Genomic DNA, 14,272 nt, shown 5'->3' with positions numbered 1-14,272 from the left:
TTATGTTATTATCATGTTAAGAAGCGACAAATCTGTCTCCCCCGTAAGAGCAGCTAACTGTTATCTCAGTGGCAGCAGCAAATTGATAGGTAAGCAACAAAGACGGTAACAACAAGTTCGAACGCAACTACATCAACAGCAACAACAGCAACAACAGCAGCAGCAGCAGCAGTAAAGGCAGTGGAAAGCAAGAAGCGAAGTAGTTGTCGGTAAACTTGAAATACCAAAGAAGCCGTCAAATTGCCGTTCATAATGGATGTGTTATCGACAAAATTGTTTTAACTACTGGATTTGGTTAAGTTTCTTTTGAGATTCCGCTTTGAGAGTTTTTTTTTCATTTCATCTGTCGTTTTAATAAAAATTGGTAAGAAACACCAACAAGAAAGCCACTCAAAGACGAGCGCCATAGAGTGACGTTACCTCCTGGTCGTTCTATAATGGACCGAAAGCAACCACATTTATTAATGGTGTGTGGTGTGCGATATTGACAAACTAAAACGTACCAAGTCGAGTTTATATCACAGATAGTTTTTAGTCATGACTAAAAAAAAATACAAGAAATGTATACAAAAAAAAAGCTGTTATCACAACATTATAGCTTTTGTTTTACATATAAATAGTTTCTCAATTTTAATATTTAATTTATATTTAAATTTTATTTATTTATTTTTATACTTTGTAGTAAAATGTTTTACATTTGAAAAGATGTTATTTATTGACCCATTGTTCCAATATTTCTTACTAGATCGGTTTTAAATAATTTACTTAAGTTCGTAAAATATTTTATATAATATGAGAATGTATTAAATTCAAAAGAGAATAATAAAGTTAATGATGTGTTAAAATTTGGTCACATGAATGGCCTATTATTTTAATATTAAGAGATGATGATTTAAAAAAAAATTTTATGAATAAAAGATTTGTGCTTGACGTATAATCCGTATCCCCTTAACAGTGGCGGCGCTAAACCAACTCTGCACGTCGGCGACATCAGAATTGCGAGGCCCCCTTTATAACCCAGTTGTAAAACTAAATTAGTTACATTCACTAATACGACAAAGCATGATTGAAAGTTTTATTGCTAATTAAATTAAAATAAACACAAATTAAATTAAATAAATTTTCCTACTTTTAGTCTCACCCTAAATTTTTTAAAATTATATCAAATTTGCGCAGCTGCTATTTTTGCTTCCAAGTTTTATAGAATTTCCAATGGAGATAGTCTCTCTTGGATCATCATACTTTTCTAGTACGTCTTAATCAATTTGAACTTTGAGAAGCTTCTTTCCGTCGAAGCTATACTGACTGGAACTGTGAACATGAATCTGATTACATATATATTCGGGAATACTTCGAATATAGTTAATGACATTATCAAACCAAATTGTTCAAAATATTTATTAAGTGCTTAAAATCCTCAGTCGGTAACTTTTTGCGGTCGCCGACATCACTGACGCCTAGCGACGCCACTGCCCCTTAATAATAGAAAAAGTGATTTTTCAAAAGAACAAAATTAACAATTTTGGCTTAGAGCTTATATTAATATTAATATTAAACTTATTTAAAAATAAGAAAAATAAGACCAAAATTCAAAATTTGTTAAAACAAAAAAACAAAATTAAATAATCTTGTATTAGATCTAAATACTATTTGAATTTATTTTAAACTTATTTAAAAATCTTATTGTAATAATAATAACATTAAGCCTTGCTTGACGTCAATGATTTCGAGCAGCCTCTTATACTGGGCATAGGCTGTCTATAAGTCGCTTCCACCTTTCGCGCCGCAACGCTGCGTCCTTTATATCAGTAATGTTGCTTATTCATCTTCCTAGGGGCTGCAAAATGGTATTTATTCATTTAACGTTGACCTTCGCCTTGTTGTTTTTAAACGACCTCTTTCTCTGCTACCTTGCGGGTTGTATACCAACGCCTGTTGACAAATTTCGATAGGAGCCTTTCGTAGTGTATGCCCGATCCATCCAAATCATTTTTTGCGAATATCAAGATTGACATCTTTTACATGCGTTCTAGTCCAAAGGTTTTGGTTTGATTTTCTGTTTGGTCAGAAAATATACAAAACTCTGCGGAGATAGCGGTTGACAAATATTCTCAGCTTGCTTTGTATGTTTTTCGTAACTAAGATTTTTATCTTTGTGCATAACCTATAGGTATTGGAACGCCACACTTTACGAAGCCATGTAAAAGTGCCATGAGTTTTCTTTATTCTACTTATCACGTCTTGCGCTGTACCTCCATTTTCAGACACGACACTCGTTCAATGGTTTCTGTTTGAAATTCAAAAGTTCGTCGATTTGATTGTTTATTCTGACTTTTTTGTTTTCTGTATATTAATTTTCAGTTCGACTTTGTAGGACTCTAAAATAAGGTCATTAAGTTTATTAAACCGATGTGACAACTTGCATTTGTCGTCAGCATAGTCCTAACATTCTAGCCTAATGTTCAAATGGGTTCGGAAATTATGGTGCTTTCAACTTGATGTTCTTGAAATTGTTTCGATGGTTTTGTCAAAAACCTCATTCACGTAAAATTGTTGCTAAATTGTTTCGTTTATTTTTATTTTTATTTTTATTAATTTATTACAATTTTTGCTGTCGAGTTTTCGGTTAATCTGGCTCTGAAAGGAGGACTACTACCTTTTCTTTTTCAATAAAAATGTTTTAATTGGTTTACTATTACTTATATGTCTGGCTGCATTTTTTTCAAAGATATTTCTTTGACAACCTGTATCTCGGTTAATATTAATAATGAAACTCTCCTGTTTAATAGGAAGAAATCTAAGAAATATTCGGATTTCGAGGAACATATTTAGGAAACAATTTGTATTAGGATAATTGCGTATGAATTGCGCCTTAAATTATTATCTGCAATGAATAAAAATGTCGTTTGAATTGTGAAATTTTGTACAAAATCTCTTATAAAATATACCTAATAGGGGTATTGCACGAAATGCAAGAATGCTATACTATAATTACAAAAGTGCGAGAGCACCTCTATTACAGAATTGCAACATCAAAATTAAACAGCTGTTACGTTGCAAGCATATATACATAGGTTTAGGATCTAAACTTTAGGTGAGGCAAGATTGCAAGGAATTGCAAGAAATTTTGTGCGTGTATTTTGTTATTGTCCATTGGAAGCTCATACAATCTGTGCATTTCGTGCGCCTTGCAATCAATTTCCAAGACAGCGTGAATACCCCTAATGTTTATTGGTGATAAAAAACTTAATTAATTAATTTACAATATAGAACAATAGTTAATTAATGATTTATTTTGAAATAAATTACAGTAAAGAGTAATATTTGATAAAAGATAATTTCATTGATTACAACTAAAAATAAATCAAAAATTCTAATTTGTTTTGATATATATAACATACGAACAATACATCGGAACATCATTAACTGAATAACAAAATAATTTAACAATTTGAAAAACAAATATTTTATAAATGTTAAATATTGTTAATTAAAAGAAAAATATTAGCTATATTTTTTGCTTTTCTTTTGGATCAAATTGAAGCATATATTTACTTCAACGCCCAAGAAGGAGCTTCTGCTGATCCATAAATAAGTAAATGTCCTATTTGTCCGTTTACAAATAGCAATATGATGCATATAATGGTTGGTCCAATACCGCAAAAAGTCTATAAAAATTAAATTATATTCAGTAAATAACTTCAACATTTATGTACCAACCATGTCCGACGTTCGAATATTCGTATATCCTTGCACAATTGCATTTGGTGGTGTGCTAACAGGAAGCAAGAAGGCAATGCTAACGGCTATACCAGTAGGAAATACAACGTACAATGGATGTGTCTTTATAGCAACAGCCTAAAAATAAAATTAATTTTAAGATGATTTCATATAATAGTAGCTTTATTTTACCATCTCACACACTACTGGTATCAGAATGTTGCATATTGCAACGTTTGCACTGAAAGTTGTGAAGAAAACACCAGTTATAATGCATATTAATTGCACCACGTAGTGGGGAAAGTTTTGTGCAAATGCCAGTGACTTTCCCAACATTACAGTCATACCACTTTGCTTGCTCGCTTCGGCCAATGCAAAACCGCCACCTATACGTTAAATTTAAAGTTAAACAAATAAGAATAAGAAGAGTTAATTTCTCAATATATAGAATTTTATACCTAACAGGAACATTAAACCCCATGGAACCGATTTTTCTAAAAATACCCAATCAATCAGCGAAAATATTTCTCTATTTGGATATTTAGCTATAAATTATTTAAATATAATATTAAACATGATATAATAATTTATAATTTATTTAAACATGTTACATACATATAATCATATTGGTATGTTTTAATTACCTTTTCCTTTGCAAAATCTGACACAAATGTACTTTATTGGGAAAATAAATAATACAAAGAATGCAAGAGTAGTAGGCATAGAGCTTTCAATCTGTCTGCAAGGAAAACATAATAATATAATTGATGAAAATGTATATTAGCAATTGTTCGGACTTTTCATTTAATATATCGGCCCATCCTACGAAAAATCCTGGACTACGTGTAAAGAGCAAAATTATCATAATCAAAAATATTATAACAACTTGTATTTCGTGACATGTCATTGGACCCAATTCTTTGTACTTTTGATTAATTATTTGATTCATAATTGCTATATTTTCATTACCGGCAGAAACCTCTTTACTCTCTTTACTATTTGGACGACCAAATCCGAAATTCGTGATTTCAGTTATTAACCAGATTAAGAAAGTTGCAATAATGCACACAGGCATAGCATATAACATATATATAGGAAAGTCAAGTTTTGCATCAGCCTCAGGAAAGCGTCTAAAAAGTCATTTTAAATAACAGATAATTTTATAATAATGATAGAAATATGTATTTAAAAGCGAATAACATGAAAAAAACGTACGTTTCATATATAGCTTTGAACACCAAGTTGGTATCCGCACCGATTAGAGTAGCACAACCACCAATTGTAATTGCGTATACGGTACTTAAGTAGTAACCTACAGCTATTTTTGATGGAATTTTGCTGACAGATACTAAATATTTTAAAACTTTATGTAGTAAACTTTATATTTAACTTACTCTCTTTCATTTTGCTCTTTCTCAGAACTCAGATCATATATATTTATGATCTTTTGCTATAATAAAATACAATATATAAATATTAACATTTATAAATAGAGAGAAAGAGAGAGAGAGAGAGAATTAAGCTGTAATTAATTTAAATACGTACATCATGAAGCTCTAAGAGGATTGCTTTTATTATTGGGCACATCATTGCAGTTGTTGCCGAATTGGGCATTGACATAGATATAAATGAACCCACCAACACTAAACCTAAATGCAGGCTATAAATAGTAAATATTATATGTATTAATATGTAATCTAATAATATGGAGGCCAAGGTTCACACTGGACTGTAGTGCCAAATAAGAAGAAGATGTAATTTAATTCTACAAAAGTTGGTGTTAATATGAACTTACCGCCTCGGACTGCAACCAACAATTTTAATAGTAATAAGTGCAATGCGTTGATGTAAATTACAATACTCAACTGTGAGTGCTAGCATAAGTCCACCTAAGAACATAACTAGCGGATCTTTAAAATATTGTGCACACACGGTGTGTGAATCCTAATTTACAAACAAAAAACCAAATATTATTTTTTATTTAAATAATCATGCAATTAAATTTACCAATAAGCCAACCATGGGTAGTAAAAAGGCAGGTATGATTGATGTAATATGTAGCGGTAGCACTTCTGTTATCCAAAAGATGCCAATAACACAAACGATATATAAACAAAGAAATGCCTTAAATAAAAACTGATTGTATAAAATTTTTATATCTTGAAGGTCACTGAAAGTAACTTACATCTTCTCCCGAATTCATGATAAAAATTGGTGAAAGCATTAAAGGGACAAGTATCATTGCTATTCCTCTCCAGTGAAACCTACATATACTCTTACATGCATAACCGCACGAAACTGACTCTGATTGCCTATAATAAATAGATGATTTGGTATTATGTATAAAATTTTGAAGATATATTCATTCAATTAGAAAGCGAGAAATTATTAATAATAATGATAGAACTATAACATAATTGTGGACTTACTCATTCTCCATTATTTTTCTTATAACGGTTATAATTACCTTCACCAAAATAAATGCAAATTTCAAATTTTTTTTTTTATATTTTAAATAAATTTAATATATTTAATTCTTTTGACATTTTTTTTTAAATTTTATTTAAAAGAGGTTTTTGGAAAAAACAAAAATTTTTTTTTATATTATTTTAATTAATTAAATTTCTTTGTAATTTTTTGTTATTTCTGTCATTAGAACAGATTAAGAGGTCTTCTCTAAATTTAATTCTGGCATTTGTTCACAAAGCTTTAAAGGGCTTCATGTAATCAATAGTGAAATTGGTACAATAGAACCCTTCTGGCCATAGTACCGGCTGTTGGGCTATTTCACGTTAAAACTTTAATAAATAAATAAATATATTAAAATGAAATCATAAACCAGCTGTAGAACAATTAAATTAATTAATTATATATTTTTTAATTTTTAATTGTTAAATTTCAATATTATTTTCATCATAAGTTTATAATGCAGTGAAGACATAATATCTGAAATTATATATATATTGTATACATTATTGGCTAAATGAATCATCCATCTATTAAATAGCAAACTTACCTCAGATTTTATGAACTAATGGCAAAAAAAAATTTGAAAAGATGTCAGATTAACACGACAAACCCATAGAAAATCCTTAGTCCCTTTTTATTAGAGTGTAATATTATATATGGTATATTGGTACAGTTTCCTCCTCGTCTTTAGAGCTACAACTGCGACAAAGGTCATTATAAGAAAGTCTCATAGTATGGTTTCCTATTAAGCAGTGACCCATTTAAGTACCAATACCGTAGTGCTAAGCTTACGCTTTTGTTGGAATAGCTAACTAGTATGTTTTTTGAAAAAATTAGACCAAATCAACCTAGAAATCTGACAACTAGATTCATCAGTCTATTTTTGTCTGGCTATGTTCAGATATTTTTTTTTAATTGTCAGTTTATCTGTTGCAAGTGGAACGCCAAAATCTGAGAAATGATTATCAAGTAGAAGAGATTTCGAAATGAAATGCCAAAATTCCAGGAATGAATCCATTTTTATTTATATGTATATAGAAATATGTGAATATAATACATGTAGAACTTGAGTGTCTGTAATTAAAATAGAATTTTTTTGAAACTATCTATCAACACCTAAAACTTCGTACAGATCTAGTCGGAAACTTAATGTCATTTTAATGAATACTGAATATATATATATATACACATACTTTGTGATCAAAAAAGAACTTATACGTTCATTTTTTGAATTCCCGCTCTTATCCAATCGGTAATTTTTTTTTATTTGCACACTGGCAACACTATTATACACATTCTGTCAAAGTTTAACGCATATCGTACGATTAGTTTTTGTTTGGCGTCTATACAAAGAAGTCGAAAAATTTTCGTGTGGCGATTTTTAGCTGAATTTCATTTAAAAAAAGCGTCGTTGTAATGTGGCCAAAGAGATGATTTCCAACGCAGATAGTGACCCCACATTCATTCATTCATCGAACGTATCATAACTGGTGATGAGACATGGGTCCATGAATTTGACATGCCCACCAAACAACAATCGACCGAATGGTGCTTCGAAAGTGAGCCGAAACCGAAAAGAGAATGCCAAAGTCGGCCCAAAATCAAGATTATACTGCTTGTTTTCTTCGATATTCGTGGTGTGGTGCACTATGAATTCCTTCCGCACGGTGAAACGGTCAATAAGGACCCATAAATAAGGTGTTATTTGGCCGTCATGCTGCGTTTGCGAGAGGCCATTCGCAAAAAGAGGCCAGATTTATGGAAAGAAAACTCATGGATTTTACACCACGATAACGCACCGGCTCATACAGGGTTGGTTGTGTCGCAGTTTTCGGCCAAAAACTCCACCAATATCATCAACCAAGCACTGTACTCTCCAGATATGGCCCCGTGTGACTTTTTCCTCTTTCCCCAACTCAAATTACCATTGCGAGGAACGCGTTTTGAGACTATAGAGGCCATAAAAGAGAATTCGCTGCGTGAACTAAAGACTATACCTTCGGCTGCCTATAAAACTTATATGGAAAATTGGATCAAGCGTTGGCACGCATGTATTGCCGCAGGAGGAGAGTATTTTGAACGCGATAATAAAGAAAATTATTAAAAATTAAAATTTTGCGTGTTTCTTTAACTTTTCGTTCTTTTTTGATCAAATGGTATATCAATAGTGTTGCGTCTATAAAACCGATTTACTATCACCTTACCTTTCATAAATTGGGTTTTAGAAATTTCTTTACATTTAACATAATATATACGCTTAGCAAAGAATGATTTGAAATATGATTTCTTTGGTTTACTTAATTTTATATGTTATTTCGACTGTGTGCAACCTTTTTGTTGCTACAATTAATGGAAATGTTTCTGCTTATTATTTCATTAGTAAACATTAGTATACATTATACAATATTGTTATAAATTAATATACATTATCATTATACATTAGTATTTTATTGTACTAATATTTTCTGTGTATGATTACAAGTCTACTAAGAAAAATATGAAAGCATTTATTAGTATTAGTATTATTAGCATTAGTAAAAAATAAGCTGCAACATTTCAATTAATTTCAGCAAAAAATTGTTGCCTTAGCATACTGTTAAAACAAGTGTTTGCGAAGTGTTGCTTAAACATGTTTCTAAACATGAATAACACTCATCATTTCGGCGTACATGTTGCGAATGACAATTTGTTTGTATTTGCCTTATATAATTTTTGTACAATTAATATTTATATGATTATCTATGATATAAAATTAAATTTAACTATAGGAGATGTTTCTATTATGATTAGAGTTAAATTGTTTTAATTTATAAATCTATTACAAATTTTAATTGATTTATAAAATAATACAGCATTGTAATTATGCTTTTTGATAACAAAAAACTTATATGCGGCTTAAAATATTAATGAAATAAATAATTGATTACTATATCTTTACAAAATTAACCACAATGTTTGTTATGCAACAGGTGTTAATGATATGTAAAGAAACCCCTTTCCAACCCAGCAGCGCCTGCGATTAGTTCTGAACTAGCGAATTCAGTAGTCATCAGGTGTATAGTGCTACTCGCTGCAAAATCCACTTTACGTGGTTTCAACTGGCAAATTTAATATTGAGATGTAATTGCCGGTGTCAATTGTCCCCGTACGATACACCTTGGAACTAGTCTTTTCACTAGAAAGCATAATATTAAAAACAAGAGCACAAAGCGTAGTGCCCTCAATTTGTTTATACACAACAAGCATAAGTAGTGGATTTTTGTTTCAACTGGTGAATCGTTGTATTACGTTAGGATTAGAATATGCACTAGTTCTAAAATAAATAACTATTATATGTAGTTGAATTTCTTTGTTTCTCATTTGTTTTGGTTTTCTCTTGTTCAAAAATAATATAATAGAATGTGCTATCACATTTTGTACAAAAAAAACAATGAGAAGTATATATATTTCAAGTGGCGATTTTACTCATCCCAACGGACCACTCATTTCACTAATTCCTTTGGACTAGTTAGTGTACTAGTGCTTAGCGACAATTATATCCTAAAGAACTGCTGGGAATGGACACTCAGTAGTCTATTCATCCTAAGTTACTAATATAGGTATAAATAATGACCGGCAGACGGCTAAAATACCATAGCTGTAAGTAAGCCTTATATATATAATATAATTGTTATTAATTTCTATGTAATACAACAAATTTAAAATGGAGTAAAAATATGGCTTAAATACTACTACTATAAATAATGACCCTCTATTTTTTGTATTTGTTGTTGCTTCTAATGCGTATACTAGAATCTCTTTTAAATTTGAAAGTAGGTATATCTTTAATTTCAATAATAAAGCATAAACAAGCAACTAAGCATAAATATTGGGGCAAGCATCCTTATGCTGTCGTACATAGCAATAAGAGCAAATACTATATATACTATACTAAGTAAAAATATCAAAACTATAGACTGAAAATTAGAAGCAAGTTATAATTTAAGTAGCAAGCAAGTTTTTATTTTTGAGAAATGTGATGTAGTTTTAAGTTTGCAATCGAGAATAATGATTAAACAGATCTTATACCTTATCTATATATATAAATATATGTCTATATATGTATATATTAAATCCTTTAACTCCTAGGAAGAGCATAGGACCGCAACAAATATCTTCCACTCCGTACGATTAGTGGCCAGCAGCTTCAACTCCACCAAATTTTTCGCATGTGTGGTTTTCCGTGTCAATTTGCGTTCTCTAAATGTGTGCAGGTCTGCCTCTTCTTTTGCTACCCATCTGGTTCTACTCAATCGCCATTCTTGTGGTGTCACCAGTCGGTCTACGCGAAGTGTAACTGAACCATTCCCATTTGTGTTTTTTGATTTCGGTTCTTATAGATACTTGTTGAGTTAAAGACAATATATGTCATATATACAATTATAATTATTATTATGAAATTTAATTAATGTGATTAAGTTCTTTGTGATTGTTTGAATTTGCAAAAAGTCTTAACAAAAGCTGTTGTAATGAAACAATATATTTTATTTTTCTGTCTTTTCATTTTATTTCATTTAAATTTTAATATTTATGGAAATTAATTTTCTAACCATTTTATAAAGCTTTATTACTTAAACTTAAAAATTACAATAAAATTTGGCAATTAAGGGCACCAAATAATGATATTCAATTAAACTTAGAAATAATATACAAATATATACACACAGCAATATTGATTAAAATCATTAATAAACTAATAAAAATATACAAAGGATGCAAGAACTGATGATGTCTATCCATACATACAAATATGGTCTATAATACATTACAATTATATTCTAACATAAATTATATAAAATTAAAAAGCTAGAATTGCTGATATGCTGAAGTTGTTACGTTTGCTTTGTGCGGGCTGTGTTGAAACTGACGATGGTTCCGTTGTTATTGTTGTAGGATGATTTGCAGTCGTAGAAGAGATTTTCTCCGCTCTTACTTCTTCCATTGGATCATTTATTTGTGCGCTACCGCATGGGGATAGTTGCGCAGGTGTTAAGCGTGCCAGCGAATGTGTAAGTTCATGTGGGAAAGGCATATGTGTTTGTTGTTCTATAAGCATTGGATGTAAAAGTGGGTTAGGATTTCCGAAATAAGCTGCTGTCGAATGGATTAAAGCTTGTTGATGTGCTAACGGATGATGTAAAAACATATGTGGAGAATTCTGACGATAAGCGGTTTCATCATAACGTGGTGATATCGTACCACTGGAACTGCCTGAACTTAAATAATACTCGCTGTCATAAGAGTCATTAGCACGTTGGCGTTTTGGTTTTGGTGAGTCTACACTGCACATACTGGAACGATCATCTTCAATCGTTCTGCTTGGACTTGTAGGATTCTCAATTGTTTGTTCATGCTCATCTGCTGCTAAAGACATTTTACGCTTGCAACGTGATTGGCCGGTTTCACGAAAACCTTTAGCAAATGGATTGTTGTCGATTTTCAATTTGGTAATCCGATCATTCTAAAAACAAAAAATGGGAAAATATTACAAATTAGTTACAGAATTAGTGTAATGTTTATATAAACTAGTGGAAGTAATATGAGAACTGGCGTCTGTAGTTTGACTTGACATGTTCGACCTGACATTTTCTATCAGAAAACAACTTCAAATGTCATTCAAAATTTTGTACATGAACACACCGAAAATAGTATATTTTAGTAGCATTTTAGTAGAGCTAAAAATACCAGACTGGCGTCAAGCAAAGCTAATAAATAAGAAAACATTTTAAATGTCTGGACGACACAAGTGGTTCTACACAGCAAGTGCCTAAAATTGAGTTGCTACAAACTATTTGACAAGGATCTTCAAATATATTTAGTATATTCGTAGACGAAGAAATGAATGGCAAACGGCAAATGGCAAAAACTCTTACTAATACGCAAAGGCGTGAACAACACATTAAAACTGTGAACTAACCCCGACGACCACTGCTGAGTTTTTATTTTTAGTAAATGTTTGAGTCACTCTCTGTAGACGGTCTTATTAGTGGCGTAAACTCAAGTGGTTGTCTTACGCATAGCTTAGACGGCAATGCTAATGAGATAATTAAATGAACGTCAAGTAATGGCAACCCACTGTGCCTTTATCTCGACGAAGAAATCTTGAATGAGCAGCAATTGCAGTTGTAGTTGCTATTAAAATTCGTTAAAATTACATTTGCACAAATACTGCAGTTAGTTTTCTATGTTAGCTTGTATGCAAATGTATCAAAATATGTGTATAGTATGCCTTGATAGCAGAATTGATATACTAACCTGATAAGCAGTTACAGCAACAAATTCGGTCTCAGGAAAGACGAACGCCTGCTGTGGTGCCCAAGGAATTTGTGCAAGATCGGAAGTACGAATTATATGCAGACGAGGTTGATATTTATGCATGCTAGCCAAAACAATCTGTAAAGAATAAGAACAAAAAATTAATTTAATGCAAAAGGGTTCTTGGTCAACAATTTATAAGATTACATAAATAATAATAATTTATTTTATTTAATTATGAGAACTCTAAACTTACATGTCCATTGCTATCCAAAGTGTTGTTAGTAAGTTTAACCTTATTGAAAAGTATAGCTTGTGATTGCCAATGTGAGCCGGTGGCTGGACTATCTGGATGCAAGAACATACGTTGTGGGCTTTGTGGTTCTGCGCCGCCTGCCGGCACCCATTGTGAACCGGAGAATTTGTAACGACAATCACCTATTGGCACCATCTCTAGCAATACGCAATAGTTCGCTTCCTCTTCCAGACCTGCAAGCGAAACGCGCATTGATGGAAACATGCGTCTGTAATTAAAATACAAATGAAATAGAGAATAAATAATGGCAATTAGTTTGAGTAAATTTCTATTTTTTATTCGATTTCTATTTAATTTTTTTATCAATTTTCAAAACTCACATTCGTTAAGTATGAAAAATGTGTTAAAAGCAAATAAAATAAACTAATAAATCACAGATGCGTTCACGGCTAGGTTGTTTCGAGGATAGAGTAACCAAAAGTAGGAGTTAACCAATTGATTTGTGGTTTAATATATTGTGCGGAACGTTGCGTTAGACGCTTGAGAATAGCGTGTAATTATTGGTTTGACATACAAACATACACGCGTTAGAAGCCAACGTAGAGTAATGGACATGTGTATTTCAAGGAGAAAAAAAAAAAAAAAATGTTAGTAATAAAGAGCAAAAAAAAATATATGTACATAAATTAGAACAGCAGGAGCACAAAATATTGGCGCCGTGAAATCATTTAAATTATGCCTGAAGAAATTTCTGAGCATCGAGGCATATGTATGAAGCGTGGAAATGTTTGTTCTCAACAGAAAACAAACAACCACAAATGAAAATGATTAATTGCAGTTTAGAATCTTTAGGCAAATGCATAACAACGCTAGAAATTAATGAAGCAGCTAAAATGTGCCAACACCGTCCAGATACTTGGCATTCGAGATAAATTTTGGGCAGCACACACTAACAAGTGGTTATTTTTTACTTATTTCTTTTTTTTTTTTGGTTTGGATACACTTCTTGGTGGGGATGGTGGAGTTGATGATGTCGTACTAATAAACAACAACAACAACAAGAAGAGAATCAAAATGTGTTAGCATTGTCTCATGTCGAAACCGCGGGAAACCAACTTTTTAACAGTTTTAGTTTGTTATCGTTCAGCTTTTAATGTATCCAGAATGAGCAACTAATGAGCAAATATGGTTTTTCCCTGGTAGAGAATTATAAACTACAAAATATCTCACACATAAGCTACCAAACAACAGTGTGCCTGTATTGTATCTATAATCAAAATACATAATTATGTTAATTTTAATGAGCTACCATAGGCAGTCATAAATTTTTGAGAAAGATAACAACAGAAGTTCATATATGTATGAGATATTCGTTGTCATTATCATGCTTTTGTGTATAAGAGTATGTCAGCCTCTTTAAATGTCTGTCTGTCTGTCTGCTTGCTTCCATTGCATGCACTGCACCACTATTGTTGAAAGTGTGAAATCTCAGGTAGATGCATTCTCATATTGTCAAACATCTATTCTTACTTT

General features: G+C 31.5%; 1 protein-coding gene across 2 annotated transcripts; it reads right to left on the bottom strand.

The window, feature by feature from the left end:
* Positions 1–3,506: 3,506 nt before the first annotated feature.
* On the bottom strand, positions 3,507–6,235 carry LOC119666236 (protein I'm not dead yet-like). 2 transcript variants are annotated; one of them, XM_038075516.1, is made up of 13 exons: positions 6,150–6,235; positions 5,906–6,032; positions 5,728–5,844; positions 5,516–5,664; positions 5,266–5,380; positions 5,115–5,170; positions 4,936–5,058; positions 4,518–4,850; positions 4,365–4,459; positions 4,179–4,265; positions 3,913–4,106; positions 3,721–3,858; positions 3,507–3,668 (listed from the first exon to the last, which is right to left on the bottom strand). In XM_038075516.1, exons 1-13 carry the CDS (start codon positions 6,158–6,160, stop codon positions 3,552–3,554), a joined length of 1,662 nt encoding a protein of 553 aa, XP_037931444.1. In that variant the 5' UTR covers positions 6,161–6,235; the 3' UTR covers positions 3,507–3,551. The 2 variants fall into 2 exon arrangements, with proteins under 2 accessions (XP_037931444.1, XP_037931448.1); XM_038075520.1 differs by having other exon boundaries at positions 4,179–4,214.
* Between the last annotated feature and the right edge of the window lie 8,037 nt (positions 6,236–14,272).

This window comes from Teleopsis dalmanni, chromosome 1 (assembly GCF_002237135.1).
Source record: "Teleopsis dalmanni isolate 2A chromosome 1, ASM223713v2, whole genome shotgun sequence".
Lineage (NCBI taxonomy): Eukaryota > Metazoa > Arthropoda > Insecta > Diptera > Diopsidae > Teleopsis > Teleopsis dalmanni.
Note: the sequence above shows the minus strand (reverse complement) of the source record. Positions and strands in the feature narration are given on the sequence as shown.

What these genes read in the sequence shown, in the direction of transcription:
- LOC119666236 (XM_038075516.1), bottom strand. An exon ending in TACCCATGGTTGGCTTATTG is followed by an intron (nt 5,665 to 5,727) that starts GTAAATTTAATT and finishes TTTGTAAATTAG; the next exon opens with GATTCACACACCGTGTGTGC. An exon ending in TACCAGTAGTGTGTGAGATG is followed by an intron (nt 3,859 to 3,912) that starts GTAAAATAAAGC and finishes TTTTATTTTTAG; the next exon opens with GCTGTTGCTATAAAGACACA.